This window comes from Lethenteron reissneri, chromosome 22 (assembly GCF_015708825.2).
Source record: "Lethenteron reissneri isolate LAM-NWPU_2019-01 chromosome 22, ASM1570882v1, whole genome shotgun sequence".
Lineage (NCBI taxonomy): Eukaryota > Metazoa > Chordata > Hyperoartia > Petromyzontiformes > Petromyzontidae > Lethenteron > Lethenteron reissneri.
The window spans coordinates 5,131,673-5,156,224 of record NC_083800.1 but is presented as its reverse complement, the minus strand read 5'-3'; the positions used below and the strand labels follow the sequence as shown (position 1 = coordinate 5,156,224).

Below are 24,552 nucleotides of genomic sequence, written 5' to 3'. Positions count from 1 at the left end.
AGCAGCCTATGACCAAACTATGAGGAATGATATTCTTGGTTCTTTCGGTAAAGTCACGTAGAAGGAAAATAATAAAATAATAAAAAATAAAACAATTAAATGCTCACGACATTTCGATTGCAACACAAGCAATCATCATCAGGTGTGAAAACCACAGCAATATATATTTTTTTAAAGTGGCGGGTTTTTTTCTCAAAAAAATTCTTGCTGTGGTTTTCACACCTGATGATTGCTTGTGTTGAAATCGAAACCTCGTGAGAATTTTATTGTTAAATTTGTATTATTTTATTATTTCCCTTCTACGTGACTTTACCGAAAGAACCAAGAATATGAATCCCTGCAGTCACGAAAGCTTTAAATCGAAATATGAGGAATGAGCCCGATTTTTTCGGGTTTTTTAAGCTCAGCAGGTCTGAGCCTGGATAGCGCTTGATTTGTATGAGCACCAAACACAAACGGAAGGTGCAGTAGAGGGCAGTGCAGAGGGGCAGTGAAGTTGACTTGCCACCCCCCCTCCACCGAGCGGCAATGACAAGAGTGGTGAAGTATGGTCAAACAATCCAAACGACCGACACGTCACGGGTGGACGTATTCATCCAGCAGTGGAGTGACACCAAAAAAACCACCCTCCCTGCTCCCTACACATACACTCGTACGTGAACACACAGCCACTGGCTTTAAAGAGTTGGCGAATGACAACAAGCTGAGTTGTGTTGTTGTTGGTATGAAGTCGCCCCCTGTTGGGTGTAATGTGAAAGACTACGAAGCCAAGGCCACCGAATGTCATTTTCGGCACAACGGTGTTAGTCAGCCCCCGTCACTTTGTCAATCTGCGAAGCACATCCGTGAAGGATATTGCTTGACTTGAGCTCAGACGAACGGCCAACAGACAAGCGGCAAAGGTGGGAATGTTTCTTGTTCTGGTCCAACCCTAAAACAGAATAGCAACAACGTTGTAAGGTTACTGCTGATATTTTTGTAACCACGTATGGACTTCGTACGCACGTAAAGTTTCCGTCTTCTCTCTAGTTACAAACAACAATATAAAAAAAACTATCACAGTACACGATACGAACATGGAAATAATTCAATGGAGCTAATGGAATAACAATGAACCTATGTCCGATACTCTTGTGTGCGTGTTATGTCCGTATAGACAAGAAGAGTGAGCAAACGAAACAACTTCTGCCGAATTTAACCGAGGAGGCACTGGGCTACCCGACATATATAAGTGGTGGCATTGTGCGCAGTTTCCGTCACTTTAACGTGGGCGGTCACACAGCATTGGCAATGGCGAAATAGACCAACGGGGCAAGCCAGAGAAGTCACCAATCCACACCAGAACATTGACAAAATAAACTCAGAGGGCTTAAGAAGTAGAGCCACGCGTAATGGACCAATGGACACCTACGGTCAAAGAAAAATACGGCGTCGGTGAGTGAAGTTGAACTTTGGTTAAAGTGGACATTTGTGTGTCTCATTTGCATGGTGGCTCTTGTGTATTTTTTTCCTGTGTGTTGCGTGTCTATGTTAATTCATCACACAGCGGTAGTTAACGTGAAGATTTAACTTTCACGCAGCTGTTTCTCTGGTTGTTTTGTTGCAGATACTTGTACGAAACTTTTAAAATAACACTGCCAGCGCATTATTGATTTAAGCAGATGTTAGACGCGAGTTTGTGATGTCATGAAATTTGTTAATGCTACGGCGTAAAAAATCAATATACGTTGCTGTCGTTTTAACATTGCCTGTACGTATATGTCGATTTATACATATCTACTGCAACTCTGTGTCATTTATTTAACCAGATAGAAGCTCGATTCATGTATAATCATTATGTTCTTGCTCGAGTTTCCTGGAAAATAGTGTAATTGGGCAGGCGTAATTAATTGACTGCCTGTCAGTTTTTATTTTATTTGCTGCAGTATTTGAACATTGGCTTGAACACACCCGCATGCGTGTCAGCCGTGACGGTGACAAGGTCTCTCACGTTAACTTTGGCGCACATTATGAGAGATGCTGCGTTGGTTACAGCAGGACTGTACTCGCAACTTCAGAGAGAGGTCACCAATTTTATTTCCCGGCGCGGCAGTTAAATTCCCGTTATGACCGCCTCTGCTCACCCAGCGGTTTCCTGTATAAAAATGGGTTCACAACAGTTAGACGATCACCAAGTCACGCGTGGTGGGGTGAAGTGTGGATAGTCCCACCTCTTCAAGACGTCTGCCCAACGTAAAACACGAGGGGTCAAACTATCCCAGATCTCCCTGCGAGTGGAGACTCCTTCCGCCAGCAGTGTCGCGAGAGAAGGCATTGCAGGGCCGCGCCTTTATATTTTTATACCGATGGGATAATGTGGTGCAATTTGTCACTTTCGATGCACGTAGATGAATCTACGGGCTAGAAATAGGAATTGGACGCACGACAACCCAGCCACCCCCAGCGGTTGAATTTAGATTCTGTCTGTACACCCTTTCGCCGTGCTAATTGATGCGCCAAGAGCCAAAACTTGCCCAAGCTTGCCGACGACGGTGGTGATGAATGCAATGGAGGAAAGGGCTTATAACATTAATCAATAACGGTTTGCCTTGTTAACAGATGTCGCCGCATTCCTCAAAAATCGCCTGAGTAATGTTTAGTGCGTTTAGAGGGGGGGGGGAAAAAGGGATAGGAAGAGCAAATGTTAATGTATTTCCAAAACTGCTTAAAATGTCGTTGAAAATAAATTGCAACTATAACACCCGAATTCTTCCTCACAAATGATAAATAGCAAACACGGGTTTACACCCGGGATAAAAAAAAAATTCTCTACGTGCACACACAGTGTGGAATGCGATTACAAAATCCATATCTTCTATGGCCATTGGAAACAGCAATGTTGTTGTCACATGCGCTTCCCTGCAGCTTAAATTACTATACAAATATAAATGTTCAAAAAACATGTGACAATGCCGTGGAAAATAATTTGTCAATTGTTTGGACAGCAAAGCTGTCAAACACAAACCAATCATCTAGATGTCAGGCCAGAACTGCTCGTGTTTTTAGACAGTGTTAGAGGTTTTATATATATATACTGTATATATAAAATGGCTTAGCACAGTAATCTCTTATCCGACAGAGCCAGGCATATAGAAGGGGAAGTGTGCTCACCATATGGTGGAAACGTGAATTCACCACACACTGCGCTGTGTGTTTCCTTATTTCTGTGTGCTGGTGGCTGCGAGGGTTTACACAACCAGCCGAAGCTTGCTTTTCGGTAACTTCCTTTTCCAAGCGTACAATGAGTAAACGTATCTTGTAGACAAGTCGCAACATGTAGTTTTACGTTCCGGTCAGGTGACCTTTGAGACACAGTCTCACACTTAGCACACTATATTGTGTTTTCTCTTCCAAGACGTCTGGCCAGCAATGAATAAAAAGCCAAATTCTCTCTCGAGGGGCACTTTTAGAGCTCCTTCAGGTGCAGGCTCCTGCCGCCAAACGTGGCATGGGCAGGAGAACTTGCAGGGTTGCGCCTTTACCACCTTTTGGGTATAAATTTACAACTGTAAACTGTAAAATTTTACAGCTTTTAACATTATGGTTTTTGCTCTAACTCAACATAAGCCATTCGACGAAGAAGAAGACCACCTTTTAGCTTTACCTTACGTTACAAATAGATTTAAGATGCTACGTTAAAACGAGACAGATTTTTGTTTTGTTTAAAACAAGATGCTGCACCGTTCTTATAAATATTTGCACTGAGCCATCGGCAGGTGTTTTTGGAAGCCATGTGTTTGTGTAGTTGTACAGTTTAGAGGAATTTACACATTCATGCTCGCCGTTGTCTCCGACTTCATAAATAAGGAATGTTGAAAACATTGAGCGTGGAGGTGAGGTGAACATTCTTTTTTCTCACTGGGAAGACAATATTGCCCGGCATATTTATGAGCATGTGGCAGTGTGCCGCCATGGTCGTCGAGATCGTCCAGTGAGTTTAGAAGGGGGTGGTGTGAATCAATGGAAGGTGACCTCGGGTCCAAGCAGCCACGAAGGCAATCAATCCTGAAACAATTGTTGTGGATCGTTGTAATGGTTAATATGGCAGATCAGGCCATTTAGGTAGCACATTCTCAGAAGGAAATTGGAATTTCCCGTGGCAGTCTTGATGATTTTGCAAACGCATTTAGGCGTGTCCAGCGGGTCCGGACTATCGCATCTGACCCGCGTAATTTATCACTCAGCTAATGTCCCCGTTATTAATGAGTCAGGATGCAGTGAAACTGATTTATAGCCACGAAGACCTGGAAACTTATATTAAACCCATAGATCCTCCAAATTACACAATTTCAAACAACATTGGAAACAATTTTAATTCTGATTTAAAAACTAAATTTTTCTAATTTCAGCCAAAATTAACTATTGTTTTCAAAGTTCTGACATAAACAATATATATATACACCTCACATATATATGTGGTAGTGATAATGCTAATTCCTCAATAATGTCCTCCACGAATACAAATTGAAAGTAGTAAAATAATAAAACAATATTTTTTTGGTTACAATTGCTAGGCTTTTGTAAATAAAAAATATAACATTTCTTTAAAAATGATATAATTACAGAAAATTACATTTTGGGGTTTCAATAGTTCTCAAATAAGCAGTGAGCAAGGGTATGAAACATAGTTCTGTGTCCAGCATACCCACGGGGACATGTTTTTGTGTCCAATCGAATCTCATATTCCCAATTTCAGACTAATAGATGAATCACTCTGGGGATACAATATACCCCACATTCGAGCTGGGCTGGATAAATTGATGGGACAAATGCTGGAAGCCAAGAATAGCCAAAGACCTCACTCTGAACAGGTCATTGGAGACATGTTCAATTCATCTATCTCACTCCAAGTGGGAATCTTAAGTTATGATTTCTACAGCATAGATTTCCAATATTCAGTCCTGTTTTTAAACTACTCTATGCAGTACTTTATATACGTACAATAGTGTCTATGGTTACACTATTTTATGATGTAGGTAAGTAGGTAAAGTTGCGTTTGAGACTTAAACATTGAACACACGTGCCGAATCATTTAAAATTACACCTTTTATGGATATATATATTTAATGAATGGCTTTTTTTTATCCACTGCTGGATAAAGGTCTGCCCATGCCTTTCAATCGTGAAAGTTATTTTGCCCATATGTAAACATAGTTGGTCAGTGCAGGTTGGTGAAGGGAAGGGCCAGAATTATTTTATATATCACTTGTCACGAGTGTTAATTGTGGCCCTGTATCAAACTCAGGTCGCCAGTTTGATAGCGCAGTGCCCTGACCACTGTGCAACTTGCTCCACTCCTTTTCAATTAAACAAGTGCCGCCCTGAAATGTCTTGCTCACACCACTGCTACTGAGAGGGCATCCACTAGAGGGAGCTCGAGCGAAACCCCTCGAAAGTTACGTTTGACCTACTTTAGCACAGTGATGAGGAACATCTTGTAAGAGGTGGGAGTAACCGCATTTTATCCCATGGCGTGCTGCCTGCCAATCGACGAACTATGATGAACCCAGTTTTTACTGCCGAGTGGACAGAGGCAGAGGAATGGAAAGGCAGGGGAATGGAAAAACAAAATTGGCAAATCAGCTTCTGTGCCGATTTGCCTGATCATTATACCATGATAGGGACTGTATCGCCATCTTTCAATCATCGGCCAACATAGAAAGTTATTTTTTTAATCTTGGTACATTTTTTGCGGGGTTCTGTTCATCAGTCCACCACGGGTGTGTTAATAAGCAGGCCATGCATTGTGATTCACCCAGAAAATGTGTTTTTTTTGCAGCAATTTTCAATTTCACCTCTAAAGGACAGCATCAGCTTCCATTGTTTGTTGGAGATGCTGTGCACATCTATGAATGCTTTGAAGGTATGCAACGCCTTTTAAAAATAAATATTGTATGTTTTCATATTTTCAATGCTGAATATTCTCGAATGTACATTTCAATGACTCTTGGGAAATTGACGACTTTGGACAAATATCCTCATACATTCGACCTCCTGCAATTCTGCAACACTTATCCGTGACTCCGACTATACGTGATACCTGTCAGGCACATAAAAACTCCAATTTATCCACACGCCTATTCTTATGATTGATAAATGTTGGTGAATGCTTTTTAGAACATTGTAATATTGTTTTATTTTTATTATTTTATTACTTCCCTTCTACGTGACTTTACCGAAAGAAACAAGAAGATGAATCCCTGCAGTCACGAAAGCTTTAAATCGAAATTGTAATATTGTGTTTGTTTATTGCCCTCTTGTTTGATCGTTTTCTATTTGTGCCTTCAATGACTTCCATGTTTTTTTGTTTTATCACAGGCTGGTATAGAGGATACTGCTTGAAAAGTCGTATTTGCAAGGTATTTCTGCAGTTTACGAACGTATAGAATAACATTCCATAACTCGTGTATTTTAAAAGCGGTAACCCATTAAGTAAACCATTGCACTTAAAGAATTGTCATAAAGAAACGAGACAACATATACAGTAATGACTCCAGCACTTTAACAACATGTTTTTATTATATAAGAGTGCTTATTTACTATTAATGCAGAACCGTTTCCACTGAAACTCATGCTGCAGTACTGGCATGCAAAATGAAGGAATTTTAATTGCCTATTCTACTGAATTTCTTCTGCGTTCCAGGGAATATTCCCAGCGTCATACATATTGCTGAAGGAGGCTGTGGTGAAAAATCCGGGGTACGTGTAAGAGTGTATGGTCCATAAAGCTCTAGCTGTAACATGCAAAACTCTTTATTACTTTTTTTAAATCTCTTATGATATGTGCATTCATGCCATGGCAGGGCTCATTCATTTTTAAATAGTGAAGTTATTTTGACATCCTAAATGGAAATGGCAGTACATTCTAAACAGGTTTGTGGATATACGGTAATTTATCTAAAGGCTTGTGTCGCATATCCAGTATCCATTTTATTTAAGTATGACAGTTGTGGAATTATGCAATGGTGAAATTGTTATCACGCACTAGACTTGCAATGGATATCCCACTGAATTTCGATTTAAAGCTTTCGTGACTGCAGGGATTCATCTTCTTGGTTCTTTCGGTAAAGTCACGTAGAAGGGAAATAATAAAATGTATTATTTTATTATTTCCCTTCTACGTGTATTATTTTATTATTTCCCTTCTACGTGACTTTACCAAAAGAACCAAGAAGATGATATCCCACTGCTTCAAAAAATTCTGCCACGGCAGTTGAAACAATGGGCAAGTCTCATGAATCCGTATTATAAATGGGTACACCACAGTGGACCGGCTGGTTGCGTGTGTGGTGGGGTAAAATGTGGGTACTCACTCCATTTCAATGACATCTGGCCAGCATCAAAATGTGGGTCTAAGTACACTCTAAAGGGGTTCTCTAGGCCTTTTGCTCACTGAGGGCCCTTCTGCCAGCAGTGGCATGAGCAAGCCATTGCAGGGCTGTTGCCTTTAACTTTAATTATAAATTGTAAGGAAGAGAAAGCCACCTGCACATAGGTATCATTGTCTTCCTTCCCAGTGTGGGGCTGACGGGTGTTCCTTCCCGTTATGTAGATTCATTACTCTAAATTCATCGCACGTGGCCTTGACAATTAACACTTAGCAGGTGCCCCGCATACACTGTATGCGATTCCAAAGAAAGATCTGTCGGTAACATATTGGTGGGAACTGAGCCTCATGCAACGAGTTTTTAATTATAAATATCAATATCAAATTGGCTTGCATTCTCCTCTGGAGTAATCTCCAGCAGTAAAAAAACGCGGGCATGTAATTGTTTTTTAAAATTGCGTAAATATGCAAAAACCACATGTATGCACGTAATCCCTGCTGTGCCGCTCTTACTTTTTAATGAAGACCAGTGCCCTAGATTATCATTAGAATGCTGTAGTTATATTGTTGCATATCTCTAAAGTTAAACCGTAGCACATGAGCTAATGCAATAATACTCCTGTAAGAGGATCATGTGTGAACTACAATCATCTGTCTCTTAAATTATTTTGCAATAATATTTGACGGCCCATTATATACGTGCCGATGCAATGCAGGAGGTGATGTGCTTATTTGATTCCCCTGAGTGCTCTCTTAGTTTTATAATGTTATAAAGATAATGCACAGCCTTCTGTCAATCCACTGCTGGACAAAGGCTTCCTCATGTCACTCACGGGGAGTCTTTTTGACCATGCCTCATCACGCTGGTCAGAGCATGTTGGTGAAGGTGGACGGGCTAAGATCAGTCCAATGTTAGCCATGGCCAAGAATAAAACTCGACTCACTGGGTTTGTAGTGCACTGACATTCCATCCCTGTGTACTTCAGTAGACATTGGAAAATATTTACTCCGGATCACCAGGTTGAATTCAGATCACCGTGTTATTGGCGTAGCGCGCTAACCACTTTGCCACCGTTCCATCCCATGTTGCAATATTAGGCCACTGGAAATTGTAACACCGAAAGAAAACCCGCTGGTGCAGGAGATCACAAGTACTGTGCGAGAATGGGCCGGCATCTGTCGTCAGCTCTACCTGGTGAGATTGCCGGCATAAATTGCCTTTAATAACAGTGCCATAGCATTTAGTGTCACTCATCGTGGCTTGATATTGCATAGTGTTTGCGATAATTGGCACACTTTGTTGTAAATCGAATTGACACCGCTGCCTTGTCCCACTTAAGAACAACGATCAGGAGATGCTGAAGACCATGCGAGCTATGATGCGCGAGCTACTGGAATGGCGTCTGCAGATTCTATCAGGGACACTACCCAAAGACGAACTTGCGGACCTCAAGCAGAAAGCCACTGCCTGCATGGACTACGGCAATAAGTATGGGGCAACTGTTGGGATGCACCACATACTCACTTCCCCTTTGAGTTAGACCGAAAGCAGCTTTTTCACATTCGGTTCAAATTGAGGCAAGAAATAATAAAAGTGAAGCTGAATATCTTCTTGGTTCTTTCGGTAAAGTCACGTAGAATGGATATAATTAAATAATAATAAAACATAAAAAAAATATTCTCACGACGTTTCGGCCACAACGCAAGCAGCCGTCCTCAGGTGGAGAACAGGTTTGTGGCCGAAACGTCGTGAGAATTATTTTTTTATGTTTTATTTTTATTACTTTATTATTTCCATTCTACGTGACTTTACCGAAAGAACAAAGAAGATGAATCCCTGCAGTCACGAAAGCTTTAAATCGAAATTTGAAGCTCAATATTTTGAGCACCGTTGGTTACGATGGACTGCGGTGGGGGCAAGGTGGGGCAAAGAGACAGATGGAGAGCAACAGGGAGAAATGCACAGATGGACAGAGGAATAGACAGAGACATGGAGAGACGAAATTATACAGAGGGAGAGACACGGTGAGACAGGGAGTGGCACATTGATACCGGGGGGATAGACACAAAGAGGCAGAATGACAGAGGAATACAGAGAGAAGACACACAGAGACAGTGGGGACAGAGGACTAAGATTGAGAGTGACAGAGGAAATTAGAGATAGACTCGGTAGTTTTGTGAAAAAAATGCAATCAAATTTAAGATTGAGCTTTGTATTAAAATTTGTCAGCAATTTAAGGGTAAAAACGTGATATTCAATGAATTCCTAGCTAATAGTAGGTATGTTATATTCTTGGGTCTTTCGGTAAAGTCACGTAGAAGGGAAACAATAAAATAATAAAAACATAAAACAATAAAATTATCACGACGTTTCAACTGCAACACAAGCAATCATCAGACTGATGATGATTGTTTTATATTTTTATTATCTGATTGTTTTCCTTCTACGTGACTTTACCGAAAGAACCAAGAATATGAATCCCTGCAGTCACGAAAGATTTTAATCAAAACGTAGGTATGTTTTTTTATAATACCGTAATGAGCTAGCTTATCGATAGTAATGGAATGAATAAGCTACAATTGGTGTATATATTGAATGTGCTGGTCAGTCACACGGCTCGTGTTGCACAAAGTTGGTTTCCAGAAGAATAAATATGGAAAATAACAGATGGAACTAAATTTTATAATATACTCAAACTATATTAGTGCAATAACTTTGGGGACAAAAGTGAAACTTTATATTATCATAGAAAGCCAGTCTGCAAAATGGTTTATTTTGATTAGTATAGGGACCTGAATATGTATAATCTTATTCTCTGGATTATAAGATGCAGAACATCTTGTAAATTGGAGAATATGGTACGCAAATTTGCTGTACCTTCAATTATAGTGTGGTGGCTGATATTGTGGTGGATGTTGTTGTGGTGTCATCTATTGTTGTGGATGCTATTGTGGTGGTTGCTATTGTGGTGAATGTTGTTGTGATGGCTGCTATTGTTGTGGCTGCTATTGTGGTGGCTGCTATTGTGGTGGATGTTGTTGTGATGGCTGCTATTGTTGTGGCTGCTATTGTGGTGGCTGCTATTGTGGTGAATGTTGTTGTGATGGCTGCTATTGTGGTGGCTGCTATTGTGATGGCTGCTATTGTGGTGGATGTTGTTGTGGTGGATGTTGTTGTGATGGCTGCTATTGTGATGGCTGCTATTGTGGTGGCTGCTATTGTGGTGGCTGCTATTGTGGTGGATGTTGTTGTGATGGCTGCTATTGTTGTGGCTGCTGTTGTGGTGGTTGTTATTGTTATGGCTGCTGTTGTGGTGGTTGTTGTGGTGGCTGCTATCGTTGTGGCTGCTGTTGTGGTGGTTGTTATTGTGGTGGCTGCTATTGTGGTGGTTGTTATTGTGGTGGCTGCTATTGTTGTGGCTGATGTTGTGGTGGTTGTTATTGTGGTGGCTGCTATTGTGGTGGCTGATATTGTGGTGGTTGCTATTATGGTGGAGGCTATTGTGGTGGAGGCTATTGTGGTGAATGCTGTTGTGGTCGTTGTTATTGTGGTGGATGCTATTTTGGTGGTTGCTGTTGTGGTGGTTGCTATTGTTGTGGCTGCTTTTGTTGTGGCTGCTATTGTGGTGTTTGTTATTGTGATGGCTGCTAGGACACTGGGGCTGGATCTTGTTGTTCGTGACGTGAACGGAAATATGCTGGACCCTGATCAGAACAGCACAATCAGCCTGTTCCGTGCGCACAAAGCAGCGACTGCCCTGGTGGAGGAGCAGATACAGGAGAAGGTGAGATGTGGTGCAGGCCCAGATGAGGGTGCTCGAACAAGCAGCCAGCATGTATGATGTTGAGCGTTTAAGCGGCACCATTATGTCGTTTGTCTAAATCCGTGTCTCTTCTCGTTGGTGGTGGTTGACAATGGCCAAGCAGTAGCGCGTTTGGCACCTTGTTGCAGAAGTTTGCGGTCCAAGCCACAGGCCACACTGGTTAATACTGCGGGTATTTTAAACATGAAATAATCGTTGTCTGCTTCATGGTGGTCGTTATATATACGTATAAAACAAATTCAGTAAGCAATTTGTGCCGGTGTCATGCTCCAAATTTGTCGATATTGGAATATTATTTTGCAAATGACTTAATATGAATAAACAATAGTCCATATCGCCCCACTACTGACAGACTGATGGCCAATTGCAGGGTGGTGCTTCGTCACTTTCCGTCATAGAAGGACAGCTCTCAACAGCCGGTCCGTAAGGCTAAAAAGATAGAAAACAAACGACAGCTGAGCATAGGAATGGTTGCAATTCAATCCGATGTGAGGGTATTTAAGATGCTGGAGCATTTCAAAGTAAGCGCCTAACAAACGCAAATCCTGATTTTTTTTTTTTATTCTCCTTTGCAGTCTAAGAAAAAAAACAGCGAGATGACAAAGTGGACGCATTTCTCCGCCACTCACTCGTACAGCCTGTTTGTCGTGCTGAAGAACTTCGTCTACCGGATTAGAGAAGAGGCCGAGGTGTTAATGGCTCTGTACGATCCCAAAGAAAATCGATTTCTGAGGTATTCCCCCTTTCCTTTGATAACAGGCGCTGTGCAGTGGAGTGTACTGTCTGTCCTGTACCTCTCTGAACTGAGTTTGGTGGAAAATGGTGCCGAAAAGAAAGTGACATTTGATGAGACTGAAATGATTTTTGTTAATGAAATGTAGTTGAATCTTAAAACATAGTGCACACTTAATAGTTGTACAAGTACGAAATTTGAGTGTGAGTCATTGTCATACCGGGGTCCATGGTTTAGGTGTGTTGGTCACGGAGATGGGTTGACCGTACCCCACCCCGCTGGTTAGTGGGGCTTGTTAATTCTGATTCATGTTGTTTTTTCTGACATTATGTGAACGAAAAGACATAAATTCACCCGTTTTCTCATTGAAAATATGTAAATTTCAAAATATCACTGTCCTGGTCACAAAAGCAAAGTTTGTGGAGAATAATAGCCATTTTCTGTACTTTTTAGGCATAAGCAATTAGGAAATAACACTTACTACCCAGGAACAAATTTTTTTACACAGTGTTATTAGTGATATGGATATGGGCACAGTTGTTGTTATAATTGATATTATTTTAAGCATAAGTATTCACGAAAAAAATCGTAAGCTTCAATTATATATTACAGGGCATGCACTTACAGATTTTGGGGTGCAACTTATTGCTTATAAAGCATGCTCCTTTTTTGTTACTATTGTTACAAACACAAATTATCCAGTGTAGATATAGTTCATGTTGTAAAGATCGGGAGTAAACGTTTTTTTAAGAGTGAAAATAATAAATAAATCAGGAAATCGTTCATGCTTCGTGACAAAGGAAAATGCAAACATCAGGCATTTCTTTTAAAAAGTAAGAAAACGGCTGAGTTTTTTTTTTTTTTCGCATGAGCAGATTTACTTTTACCATGACTTTTTTTTTATAAAATAAAAATAAATTCTGATGACTCTGTTAATATTCTTCTTCTTCTTAATCCTGCCTCAGTGAAAATTACATGGTCCGGTGGGGCAAACAAGGCCTGCCAAAAGAAGTGGAGTTGCTGCACAACACGCGAGTTGTGTTCACGGTAGGCCGGGTCCATGACGCACATGTCGGATAAAACGACACCGGCTGCATTTCATTCATCGTGACCGCCTCTGTATGTATTGTATGGATGTTGAACTTCTTTTTCACCAGTACGTAGCCAACCGTGCTAATAAACAAACTGAACGCGAAAATCTGTTTTACGTCAGCCATTACCAGGAACCTAACACTGGATTCTTAGTGGAGTGCGCTGACCACTCTGTGAGTGCTACCACCACCCTGGGCACGTTATCCTCACGTGACAATTCACTGTTCGTAAAATGTGAAGGTGTCGTGCCTAATCTGAGGCAAACACATTGGACCTGTCAGTTGCTTGGTACATAAAGAATCACCGATTGACAATGCCTTTGTACGTGCATATAGACATTTGCTTCATTTTAAATCGATGAAAATGGAAGCACTTTTAAATCGAGATTGAAAACTAATTTCTTTGGAACTGATTTTATATTTAGTTTGTTGTCCTTCCCCCGGTTGGCTACGTACAGTGCGAAAGACGTTCAACATACTTCCATATGTGAGATGTTTTCTTTTTCACGAGGCTAATTGTTGGAATAAATGGGACAGACATAATAGTTAAGAAAGATCGTACAAGCGACAAAGATGGTACAAATGAGATGCGTTCGATGTGACAGATAGTACAAATGTATGGTGGAAATTACACAGAACGCTCAAATCTGAGAGGCAGAAGAAATGAGACATCACAAATGAGACAGACATTACCAATAAACTCTAATCATGACTGACAAATCATAACATTTTCAAGAAGTTGTGAATCATATTCTTGGTTCTTTCAGTAAAGTCACGTAGAAGGGAAACAATAAAATAATAAAATGTAAAACAATAAAATTCTCACGACGTTTCGATTGCAACACAAGCAATCATCATCACGATTGCAACACAAGCAATCATCATGATGATGAAACGTCGTGAGAATTTTATTGTTTTATATTTTATTGTTTCCCTTCTACGTGACTTTACCGAAAGGACCAAGAATATTAATCCCTGCAGTCACGAAAGCTTTAAATCAAAAGTTGTGAATCATTGCATGCTCTTGCAATTGTCATCATAGCTGTCAGTAGCTATGCCTGTTAGCCTGTGTTATACGGTCACATGACTCGTAGGTCACGTAGAAATCCCTAACATACACTTTTCGTATTTAACTTCTTGCCTGTGAAACGTATACCTCACCTAGGACCTTGGAGGCAAGGACCTGGCAATCGAGAAGATGTACCTGGTTTGTCAGATCGTGAGGAACGGCTGCATGGATCTCAAGGACAATAACAAAAAGTGTACCATCGGACTGCGCCGGCCTTTTGGAGTGGCTGGCAAGAAAAATAACACGCACGCTTTTTGTTTTTCATATTTTTTTTCATAACATAATTCATATGTTTATTTTTATCCAAATTCCCACATTATGGTTCGCGCGATATGAAGATGATACAATACATTGTATGATTAAAATGTCACGATAATTGAATACTGTATATCCATTTGGAAATATGATGCTATATTGTGATTATCACTGTTTACCGTTTATACAAGTTTTTATCTCCCTGGCAAAATATTTGTGGAACAAAAATAAAGTATACAATAATATTATAGTAGGTTTTTACCCTTTTAACTGGTACAAAACTGACAGTTTTGTACCAGTTAAAAGGGTAAAAACCTACTATTATATTTTGCCACTGGTAAAAGAGATCTCATAGTATACAATAATACATTTCAAGAAAATAGCTGACACTCATTAAATGAGTGCTTTCTAAAAATATTTCAGATACATTAATGCATGCTGCTTGCCAGAGCATGTACATTATAAGTGTGCAGGTTGTAATGTTACAATCACTAGAAGACTTACTGGTGGGTTATATTGAGTTGAATACTGTATGTTTTAAGCAAGGAATTCATACAAAATAAGTTATCAGAAACTGATCTTGTAATGATTATATTTCATCATATCTCTTTGGTTATTTTGTTAAAGTCACATAGTGAGAAAAAATTAATAAAAATAATAATTGTATTTTCTTTTTCTACCTATGTGACTTTACCGAAAGAACCAAAGAGGACGAATTCCTGCAGTCACGAAAGCTTCAAATCAAGATTTTATCATATCGTTACATTTAATATTGTATTACATCGTACCATGAAAAAATGATACCTTGGCAACCCTAGTTAATATGCTCGTTTACTCATTCATAGTTGTTCTTTTCTCGTTTGTGTTACGCAGTGATGGACATTACAGACATAGTAAAGGGGAACGTTGAGACTGATGAAGATAAGCAGCACTTCTTTCCATTCCACCAGTACGTATGATGAAAAGGTTGCTCGTGATTTGCCTGGCATGAAGCTTAAGTGGAGGACGCATGCCTGCTTTGGTCTCCCGCTGGGCAAATTGCAGGAGGGAACCGTTACTCGCAGGCAATGCGACTCCACTCTCTTCAGACAACCGCACGTGACGTAATCTGTGCTTCTCGTGATGTCAGTTGCACGGTGGCGCGGTAGTTGGCAGACTGGCGCTATGAACCCCGCCGACCTGAGTTGGATTCTCGGCCACGGCTAACGTTAGTAGCGAGTGATATATCTGAAGCGGTCCCAGGGCTCTCCGTTCATCAACCTGCGTTGACCAGCACGGCGCATCATGGTCAAACAAACCCCAAGAGGAACACAGTGTAGACTTGTGGACTGACAAAGACTTGTGCATTGTTGTATTATTAATCATATCATGACATGGGGCAGGCTTTAACCCCACAGTGTCAATTATTATTATATAATCGGAGATATGTGTATTTAAGTTGTATTATGGGATTTTTATGTATTTCTTTATTTATTTAAACCAGGGTGACTGCGGAAAATGACTTTCTTCAAAACATCATCAACAAGGCCATTTCTGGCAAAGAAGTGAACGCCAAAGGCCTAGGTAAGGCTTTCTGTACAGCGTGGCACTTGATTGTTAAAGTTTGAATTATGATGACTCCGCTATACAGTAAAGCTATTTCATTTTGCAACCATTGTATATTTAACATGTGTAAGGGAATGCTGCTGTGGTGTCAATAGTTATCACTCTCGTGGGCAGAGTTTGCAGGATGTGGGGGGGGGGGGGGCACGGGAGGGCAATGTCACAAACTAGACATCTTTATTAATTTATTTTCAGTAGTTTATAATTAAGATACAAAATAAATTAATTATATACACCCCGCGATTCCTAATGTGAGGGACAAAGCGAACCCCTGCCCCCAAACCCCCAAATATATGTAAGTCAAACTCCAACTATGAGCTTGCTGGACTTGCAATCCAGAGGTCAGCTGTTAGATTCAATTTCCCGGCATGGCAGTTGAAACAATGGGGCAGATTTCTTAAATCCCAATCCCCCCCACCTCTGTCCCCGTCGCAGTATGAACATTGGAACAGCACGAGTTGATTTATTGGAAGGTCACGTGTGTGGTGGGGGTAAAGTGTGGGTACTCCCACGTCTTCTAATATGGCTGGCCAGCATGGAAGAGTAGGCCAAATACCCGCTGGAATGGCTCCCTAGAGCTCTTCCTAATGCTGTGAGCCTGCAGCATGTTGGGAGCAAGCAATTGCAGGGCTGCTCCTTCAGCGCTTGCACCCGCAACATATTTCAAAATGCATTTTATTTTTTAACAGTTATCGAGTTATGAGAGAGGTGAGTCACGTGAGAGCAACGTGAATTATTAATGTTTCCAATGAAGCGTAAATAATGTAGCATTGTGTAAAACTTCCAAAAAGGACTCTGGGTGTCCATGAAGATGCTGAATGGGGACATCAAACAGGTGAAGAAAGATTTTCCTCACCTGATCGATCGTTCCACGGCCATCGCTCGCAAGATGGGATTTCCTGAGATCATCATGCCCGGTTTGTCTTCAGCTCGGCTTTTGTGCAGTGCTTGTAGAGAGAAGTAAAAAATTACCCGTAAAAACAAAGTTTTTCACTATAAATCCTTTATATGCGTGGCATCGGTTTTATTTTATTATTCATTTCTGTTTTTCTTGAGTAAGAGTTTCATTTTTACCACATTGGTATTTTAAATTAAATATGAATTTTTTTTTCTAAAAATTAAATATGAAAAATTTGTTTTCCTAAAAAGTGGAAAATTTTGGACATTTTTTTCACGAAAATAATTTGTCACGCACAACGAGTATGTGTGCAAAATGTCAGCTCGATTGGATCACGGGAAGTGGGTTAAAAAACGACCGAAAGATTTGCACGGTCGTAAGCGTGCAAGCAAGCAAGCAAGTGAACTTAATATAAAGGATTTAAAAACAAACTCCCACGTTCTTAACACACAACAATAATAATAAAGAAAGGTATTCAGGAGAGCCACACTGAGTTGTAGGACTCTTTTTTTCAGAAGGGTCCTGCATTTGGTATTTTTTAAAAAGATGTTTTCAGCCAATTAGTGACGAGTGTTTGTCATACAAGTGGCAGGAAACCGGAGCACCCGGAGGAAAACCCACACCGGCGAGGCTGCAACACTCTATCCTCATACAGATCGAGACAGACGGTGATTAGACCGCCTGCAGTACTGCCATCTGCTGGCGAGCCAGAATATGGTTCCTCGATGGGCACGGGAAGGGAGTTTCGTGACACTTGTGCGATCCATCAACCCTTGCCGCTTTCCACAGTGCTGGATTGCAGGCACGCACGACCACCTGATTAATTATAGTCTATTAATTGTCCCTCATGTTTCCCTAATGTTAAAACAATACCGTATGCTACGTATTATAAGATGCACCTGACACCCTCCCGCCCTCCATGAATTTTAATCAAAGATTGGGGGGGTGTTTTATGGTTGAAATGTGTGACACCGAGCACATGTTATAGGTGCGTCTTCCTTCCTGGCGCTTCTTATAATCATTCAGAGAATAGAGTATATTGGGCAAATATACTTTCAGTGTTATGGTGATATGGTAAGAACTCTTTTGCAACCAGAAATTAATGTCGGCACCAAGGTCTTATCACTTTCTGGCTGTTCTCCCATTGTATAATTATTTACAATACATCCAGCTAAGACGATGTAGACAAGAACTTTTAAGCACACAGCATTAATACTCAAGTGTTGTACGTAATACAAATATGAATACACACTACATCACCGTGGAGTGGATGTTGATAATATGTTCTTATCTACACTGGGTGCTTATCCTGCTTTATTTGTTCTGTTTGCTCCTGGTTTCCCTAACCATTAATGTATCATCCATGCCATTTTTTTTCTCGAGCCGTTTTGCATACATATTGAACACCGGTCCATTTGCAGAGCTACTGCTTTTAAAAGGAACAAAACAAACGAGTGTTCCTGTGCCCATCATTGCTATTTTCTACCTCCAGGCGATGTGAGGAATGATGTGTACATCACGCTCGTTCAGGGAGAGTTCGATAAGGGTTCCAGCAAAACCACACAGAAGAATGTGGAGGTTACGATGGTCGTGTGCGATGACACTGGAAAAGTCCTGGAAGTGAGTGTTAACATGCCCGCAATTTTTTATTACATTTTAATAAAATGCAGATTCTTTTTTATGATAAGTGCACCTCGTTTTAAAAAATATATATATGCACACGCACGGTGCTTCAAAAAAATGTTGACACTTACATGGGACTTTCGTTTCTAATGGAAAAATAACGGATAATACACTGAAACATGAAAACACATGTATGTTAATTGCTTCAAAAAGTCAAAGAGTCTCCACTTGTCCACCAGCATTGTCGACACGTGCCTGAAATCTTCTGCAGGTGGTCTCCAGAGCCCGGAGGCACATTTCTTGTGGTGGTGTTGCAAATTCTCAGAAGTGTTAACATTTGTTTTTGAAGCACCCTGCATATATACACAGCAGAACTTGGACATATAAGCACATCCCTTGGGAGCAGGGACGTATTAAGGCAGGGGCCTCTGCCCGCTGGAGGGGACCTCCAGAGATGAAGTGAAAAGTTATTTCACTTGTGAATGCTGAATTTTATTTGTTGTCAGCCTTGTAAAAATACATTTTATGTTTCTTTAACTTTGATTTCCTTTTGAAAATATTACCGGGGACCTCACAGTACCTGTTACCCAGGGGCCTACAACATATTAATTCGGCCAAGAACATCTGTGCATATACACAAAGTAGTGTGCTTGTATGAGAAGTTGCCCTTTGCCTCCCCCCCCAACACGTATAATCTAATGATGTGTTGCTTGTATCAAAACAGTGTGCTCGTGTGTATTGGTCTTGTTTTGGCCAATTTATTCCAATTTGTCTCATACTATGAGACAAAGAATCCTTTTGTAAATCTCCCCATGCGTCGGAGACCGGCTGTGGAAGATGTTTGTTCGTGGTTCGTGAAAGCGAACATGAAGATAAACAAATCTAATTTATACGTCAGTTTAACACGTAGACTTTCGCGATCGATATTATTCAGAATAAAGTTTTTGGGTTTATACGTATCAACTTGAAAAAATAAATCAAACCATACACAAAAAGCGCCCAGCCTTTGTTGCATTACGGAATGACCATCAGCATTTCCTGAATAAGTGCATTGTGGTCTCAGGCCACCATCAAAATAACTTTGAGTAAATGTGATCGGCTGACAGCTGAAATTGCAACTTATTGTGTTCCTTATAGTTTTTTTTTCATACTTTATATTTGTGTTACCTACAGTGTACAGTAATACATGATTATGCTGTAATTCATTCGTCTCATCAATAAGCAGAAAGCTACGTTTTGAATATTCTTAGGTTTTTTCGGTAAAGTCACGTAGGTAAAACATTAAAATTAATAAAAATAAAATAAAATTCACGACGTTTCGGAGGCAACACAAGCTTCCGTCTTCAGGTGGAACCGTCACAGCCACGACAGCTGTATCAAGTAACTGAGAGATTGCAAGAGCTACCACTCTCATTTACTTGATACAGCTGTCGTGGCTGTGACGGTTCCACCTGAAGACGGAAGCTTGTGTTGCCTCCGAAACGTCGTGAATTTTATTTTATTTTACTTTTATTAATTTTAATGTTTTACCTACGTGACTTTACCGAAAAAACCTAAGAATATGAATCCTTGCAGTCATGAAAGCTTCAAATCTAGAATTACGTTTTGAATATTTCCACATTTGCTATCAAAGGTAATTAATGTAAATATTTGCATTTTTTCCATGTATTATTCTCATATTTAGAACGTTATTTGGATTGGTGCTGGTGATCAGCCCATTACAGAATACAAGTCAATTGTATATTACCAAGTGAAGCAACCCAAGTGGTTTGAGACTGTCAAGGTAGGAACTAATGAGTGTTTTCTGTATATATCTAAATCAGCTCAAGCCTTCCATAAATCACGTGACTTCTGTGTGTTCACCCACACTCTGAATTCCTCCCCTATCACTGCATCCTGTGAAAACAGACGCTCCTCCATGCAGCGTCGAGGCCCTAGTGTAGCCTCTAACCCCCTAACCTCATGCTGACCATGTGCTTCCCGCGTTGTTCCATTCATTTTCCATCAAATTCCTCATATTTCCCATTCTCTCTTCCCTTTTCGCATTCCCTTTTCTCTTTCCTTTTCCATGCATTACATCCCGTGGTGTGCCGTGGGTAAAAACAGTTGCAAGTGCATAATATTTGCACGTTTAATGTTCCTAGCGTTATTATAATCCACTTCTAAAATCACAACGGTCGGTGATGTGGCCGAGCGGCATTGCGCTTTCCGCTTGTTGCCGAGTTTTCCGGTTTGAGCCCAGCGGCCGCCACGGTGCTACATACGGTGTGAAAGAAGTTCAACGTACACGCGTACGTGCATGGTTAACGCTGCATTTGTATGAACCAAACAATTACGCACCGCATGGACGTTGAACATCATGTGTCACGGTCCAACTGAAAACTATCCATTCCCTTCCTCTTTCTTTCCCTCATCCCTCCACTCCTTTCTGTCCCTCCCCTGTAGCCCTTTTGTGACCCCCACGTGACCTCTGGTATGGTCATTCAATCCACGGCCCTTGCCATATCCATCACTCGATTTTGGTTATCGCTTTTAAAATGTGTAAAGCACCTGGCGCTAAAGCACTCTATATGAATATAAAATCAGAATTATCCATATTGGGTAAAACCACATTGAAACATCGCTGCCTGTTGTGAAAATACTGCAGACTATGTTTATTAAACAAAGTGCATTCGGGAGAGCCTTGCACTATGAGAATAGCACAAACACCGAATTTGCGAATGATCCGATTTGACATGATCTATTCCAAATATAAATAATCACGACGCAGATTGAGAGAAAAATTAAAATTTATTGTTGCCGATTCTTCGCCAGGTCGCCGTTCCAATCGAAGACGTTTACAGAAGCCACTTGAGATTCACATTCCGTCACCGCTCGTCCCAGGACTGTAAGTGCTGTCTTACACACGACTCGGAGAATTGTAGTTTAACGTAGTTAAATTAAACGTTTCACATCTGCTGGACATTGCATCTCTGTCTGTCCTCGTACACCAACAGCAAAAGACAGGAGTGAAAAAAACTTTGCCATGTGTTTTGTCAAACTGATGCGGCCTGATGGGACTACACTTCAAGATGGAAATCACGATCTCTTCATCTACAAGGTAAACTGTGGGTTACATCTTCTTGGTTCTTTCAGTAAAGTCACATAGAAGGGAAATAATACAATAATAAAAATAAAACAGAATAAAATAATTCTCACGACGTTTCGGCCACAACGCAAGCAGCCGTCCTCAGGTGAAGAACAGTTCTGTCGGGAAGACAGCGTCTGAATGTTTCATTCAGACGCTGTCTTCCCGTCGTGAGAATTATTTTATTATGTTTCGATTTAAAGCTTTCGTGACTGCAGGGATTCATCTTTTTGGTTCTTTTGGTAAAGTCACGTAGAAGGGAAGTAATAAAATAATAAAACATTTTTTATTTTATTATGTTTTATTTGTATTATTTTATTACTTCCCTTCTACATGACTTTACCGAAAGAACCAAGAAGATATTTTATTTTGTTTTATTTTTATTATTTCCCTTCTACGTGACTTTACCGAAAGAACCAAGAAGATGAATCCCTGCAGTCACGAAAGCTTTAAATCGAAATGTGGGTTACATGTGCACAATGCCCCTACATGAGTGGACACACTCTGTGAGTATCGTGTAGCATTATGTATGTTCATATACCCAAGCCGGTGAGCTGGAATGTTAACAGGAGCAGTTTAATGTCACGTCAAGCTTGGTACAATTATACATCCATGCAATTGTTTATGCATTCAGAATACGTGAACATAGCGTGCTGAATAAAACAGCGGCAGTGCGGACAATGGTGATTGCATTGGAGCAGGGTCTGAAAACATAATCATGAACATAAATAATAATTGAGTCATACATATATATAGTTAAATCGTTACTATTCTTATACGTATTATTATCAGTCCTTTGTCAATTGACACCTCATTAGCATGGTCGACTATGTACGGTGTGAAAGAAGTTCCACATACATCCCCACGCCATGTTGGTTGTCCGGAATATTTGGTCATACTTCCCCACGCTGGTCAAGGCGGGTTGGTGAAGGAGAGGTGCCAAGGACCAGTTTAGATATCGCTCGCCACTGATGTTAGCCGAGCGTGCGAATCAAAAATGCAGGTCACCAGGGTTTGTAGTGCAGCAAGTAAACCACTCTGCGGCAACGACACCCCATTTACTTTTGTGAACAATTGTACTTATTAACTCGAAATGATCATGGGCAGTGTCCCAGCCACCATGCACAGATAACAAAACATCTCAGCACTTTTGTCAATTACACTGCCTTTAAAGGAAACACATATAATAGGTGCTGATTCAGCAATGTTATTGATGTCGTGAGTTTTTACTATTTGTGCACCACTTTTGCTTTCAAGCAGATCTATTTCAATACCCACATACACTTGGATGTATGCACTTGAAACTTGGACTGTCAGCAAGGCTTAACGAGACTGGAAAGTCTTGAGACGTGGGAATGGCGTCGAGTGGAGAAAACAATTTGGACGGAGAGAAAGACTTAAGGGCAAAAAGGAGAAGTCTGATTGAACAATCCAGAGAAGGTGTCGATTGGGCACACATTGCTGATTGGGCACATGGTCAGAGGTGAACGCCTGATTAAGGAAGTTCTGGAAGGAATATATTGATGCTGCTTGATCACATGAAGGTAATTGAGGGGGGGGGGGGGTTAGAGAAGGTCACTCAGTGAAATGAAGAATTCAAGCTCAGGATCAGGATGGAAATGGATGGACGGAGTTGCCCAGAGACCGGGCAGACGTCACATCTGCAATTTGCCGCCGTATTTGTGCCCCCTGGGGGGCTGTGGATGCAGGGTGACAGCCGGAAGATGGAGGAGGTGAGCGCGTACCAGGAGCTGCATTCCACGCGCATGCAAGTGGAGGACAACGTTGCCAGCAAGGCCTGCTCCGGCACCGGCCTGTCGCTCAGCAGCAAGGACCGCTTTCTCATCTCCACGCTTGTTTGCTCCACCAAGCTCACCCAGAACTGTGAGGGCAAAACTCTGCGTGCGAAAACCAACGGCCCTACGATTGAATGGTTTTGTTTGTTTAATGCAGAGCGACTTATGCGCTACAGCCGTGGCGAAGCGCCGCGCAGAAACGTAACGCGCAAAAATATAGCAGCAATGGCGGGCAAAGGAGCTTGAAATTAAATATGGAACATACGTTGATTCATTCTCGTTAAAAATGGCAAATTATTTTTTAAAGCATTGATAGTTTGGCTATAAATATGCCAACTTTAAAAACATAAAAAAGCAACAGCTGATCATGACACGTACATTCGTACGTATCAGATTATACGCGGTAGTGTGTAAAACAACTGGGAAGAAATAATAAAATAAATGCGGCATATTCACTTCAAGTGAAAAGGCTAAGTTATATAAATACACTATGGATTTAATCTTGCTTAATAAACAAACAGGGGAGGGTGCTTCCCTCACAGATGGTGGGCACAGCTTTGCAGCTCTAAAACTGATTGCTCTGCCACCTGCAATCTTTTGTCTGTGCCAGTGTACTACTGAGCAAACCTGAGACCAAAGTGAGCCACGGGGTACATGTTGCGTCTGCAACAATGTGAACTATACTCTTTGGTTCTTTCGGTAAAGTCACGTAGGTATAAAATAAAATAAATAAAATCATGACGTTTCGGGCGCAACACAAGTGCCTGTCATCAGGACGGGACAACTACAGCAAGAAACAATTGCTGTGGTTGTCTCACCTGATGACGGGCACTTGTGTTGCGCCCGAAACGTCGTGATTTAATTTATTTTATACCTACGTGACTTTACCGAAAGAATCAAAGAGTATGGATCCCTGCAGTCACGAAAACTTCAAATCAACAATGTGAACTCTTGATGTGTTTGTTTTTGGTTCGTGCCGTGCGTTTTTTTGTCGGCACGACGTCTGACGTTTCTCTGCACGTGCTGGGTGGGAGCTTCTTGAGGACCGAATGCAGCACAGCCGCGAACAAAGCAACGTGGGAAAAATATGTTTTTGAAATCTTGGCTGAGTTATTGAACAAATTGCATGGGGATGTGATTTCAAAAGTGATTTCTTGCTCAAATGAGC

The 24,552-nt window shown here is 40.9% G+C and overlaps 2 protein-coding genes across 2 annotated transcripts in view; one reads left to right on the top strand and one right to left on the bottom strand.

Annotated features, from left to right (window-relative positions):
• Nucleotides 1-793: 793 nt before the first annotated feature.
• Nucleotides 794-24,552, top strand: part of LOC133345551 (dedicator of cytokinesis protein 1-like) — a 209,175-nt gene continuing 185,416 nt past the window's right edge. The window contains exons 1-19 of the mRNA XM_061556432.1: nt 794-902; nt 1,157-1,434; nt 5,819-5,902; nt 6,358-6,398; nt 6,683-6,738; nt 8,465-8,561; nt 8,707-8,855; nt 11,019-11,151; nt 11,766-11,923; nt 12,889-12,970; nt 14,180-14,312; nt 15,212-15,287; nt 15,822-15,901; nt 16,732-16,857; nt 18,331-18,458; nt 20,146-20,244; nt 21,276-21,348; nt 21,458-21,561; nt 23,298-23,472. Coding sequence (XP_061412416.1) covers nt 1,392-1,434; nt 5,819-5,902; nt 6,358-6,398; nt 6,683-6,738; nt 8,465-8,561; nt 8,707-8,855; nt 11,019-11,151; nt 11,766-11,923; nt 12,889-12,970; nt 14,180-14,312; nt 15,212-15,287; nt 15,822-15,901; nt 16,732-16,857; nt 18,331-18,458; nt 20,146-20,244; nt 21,276-21,348; nt 21,458-21,561; nt 23,298-23,472 — 1,837 coding nt within the window. The 5' untranslated portion in view covers nt 794-902; nt 1,157-1,391. The remainder of the gene's footprint in view (nt 903-1,156; nt 1,435-5,818; nt 5,903-6,357; nt 6,399-6,682; nt 6,739-8,464; nt 8,562-8,706; nt 8,856-11,018; nt 11,152-11,765; nt 11,924-12,888; nt 12,971-14,179; nt 14,313-15,211; nt 15,288-15,821; nt 15,902-16,731; nt 16,858-18,330; nt 18,459-20,145; nt 20,245-21,275; nt 21,349-21,457; nt 21,562-23,297; nt 23,473-24,552) is intronic.
• Nucleotides 19,869-24,552, bottom strand: part of LOC133345555 (conopressin/neurophysin-like) — a 559,395-nt gene continuing 554,711 nt past the window's right edge. The window contains exon 4 of the transcript XR_009755453.1: nt 19,869-19,912. The gene's annotated coding sequence lies outside the window, so the exon portion shown is untranslated. The remainder of the gene's footprint in view (nt 19,913-24,552) is intronic.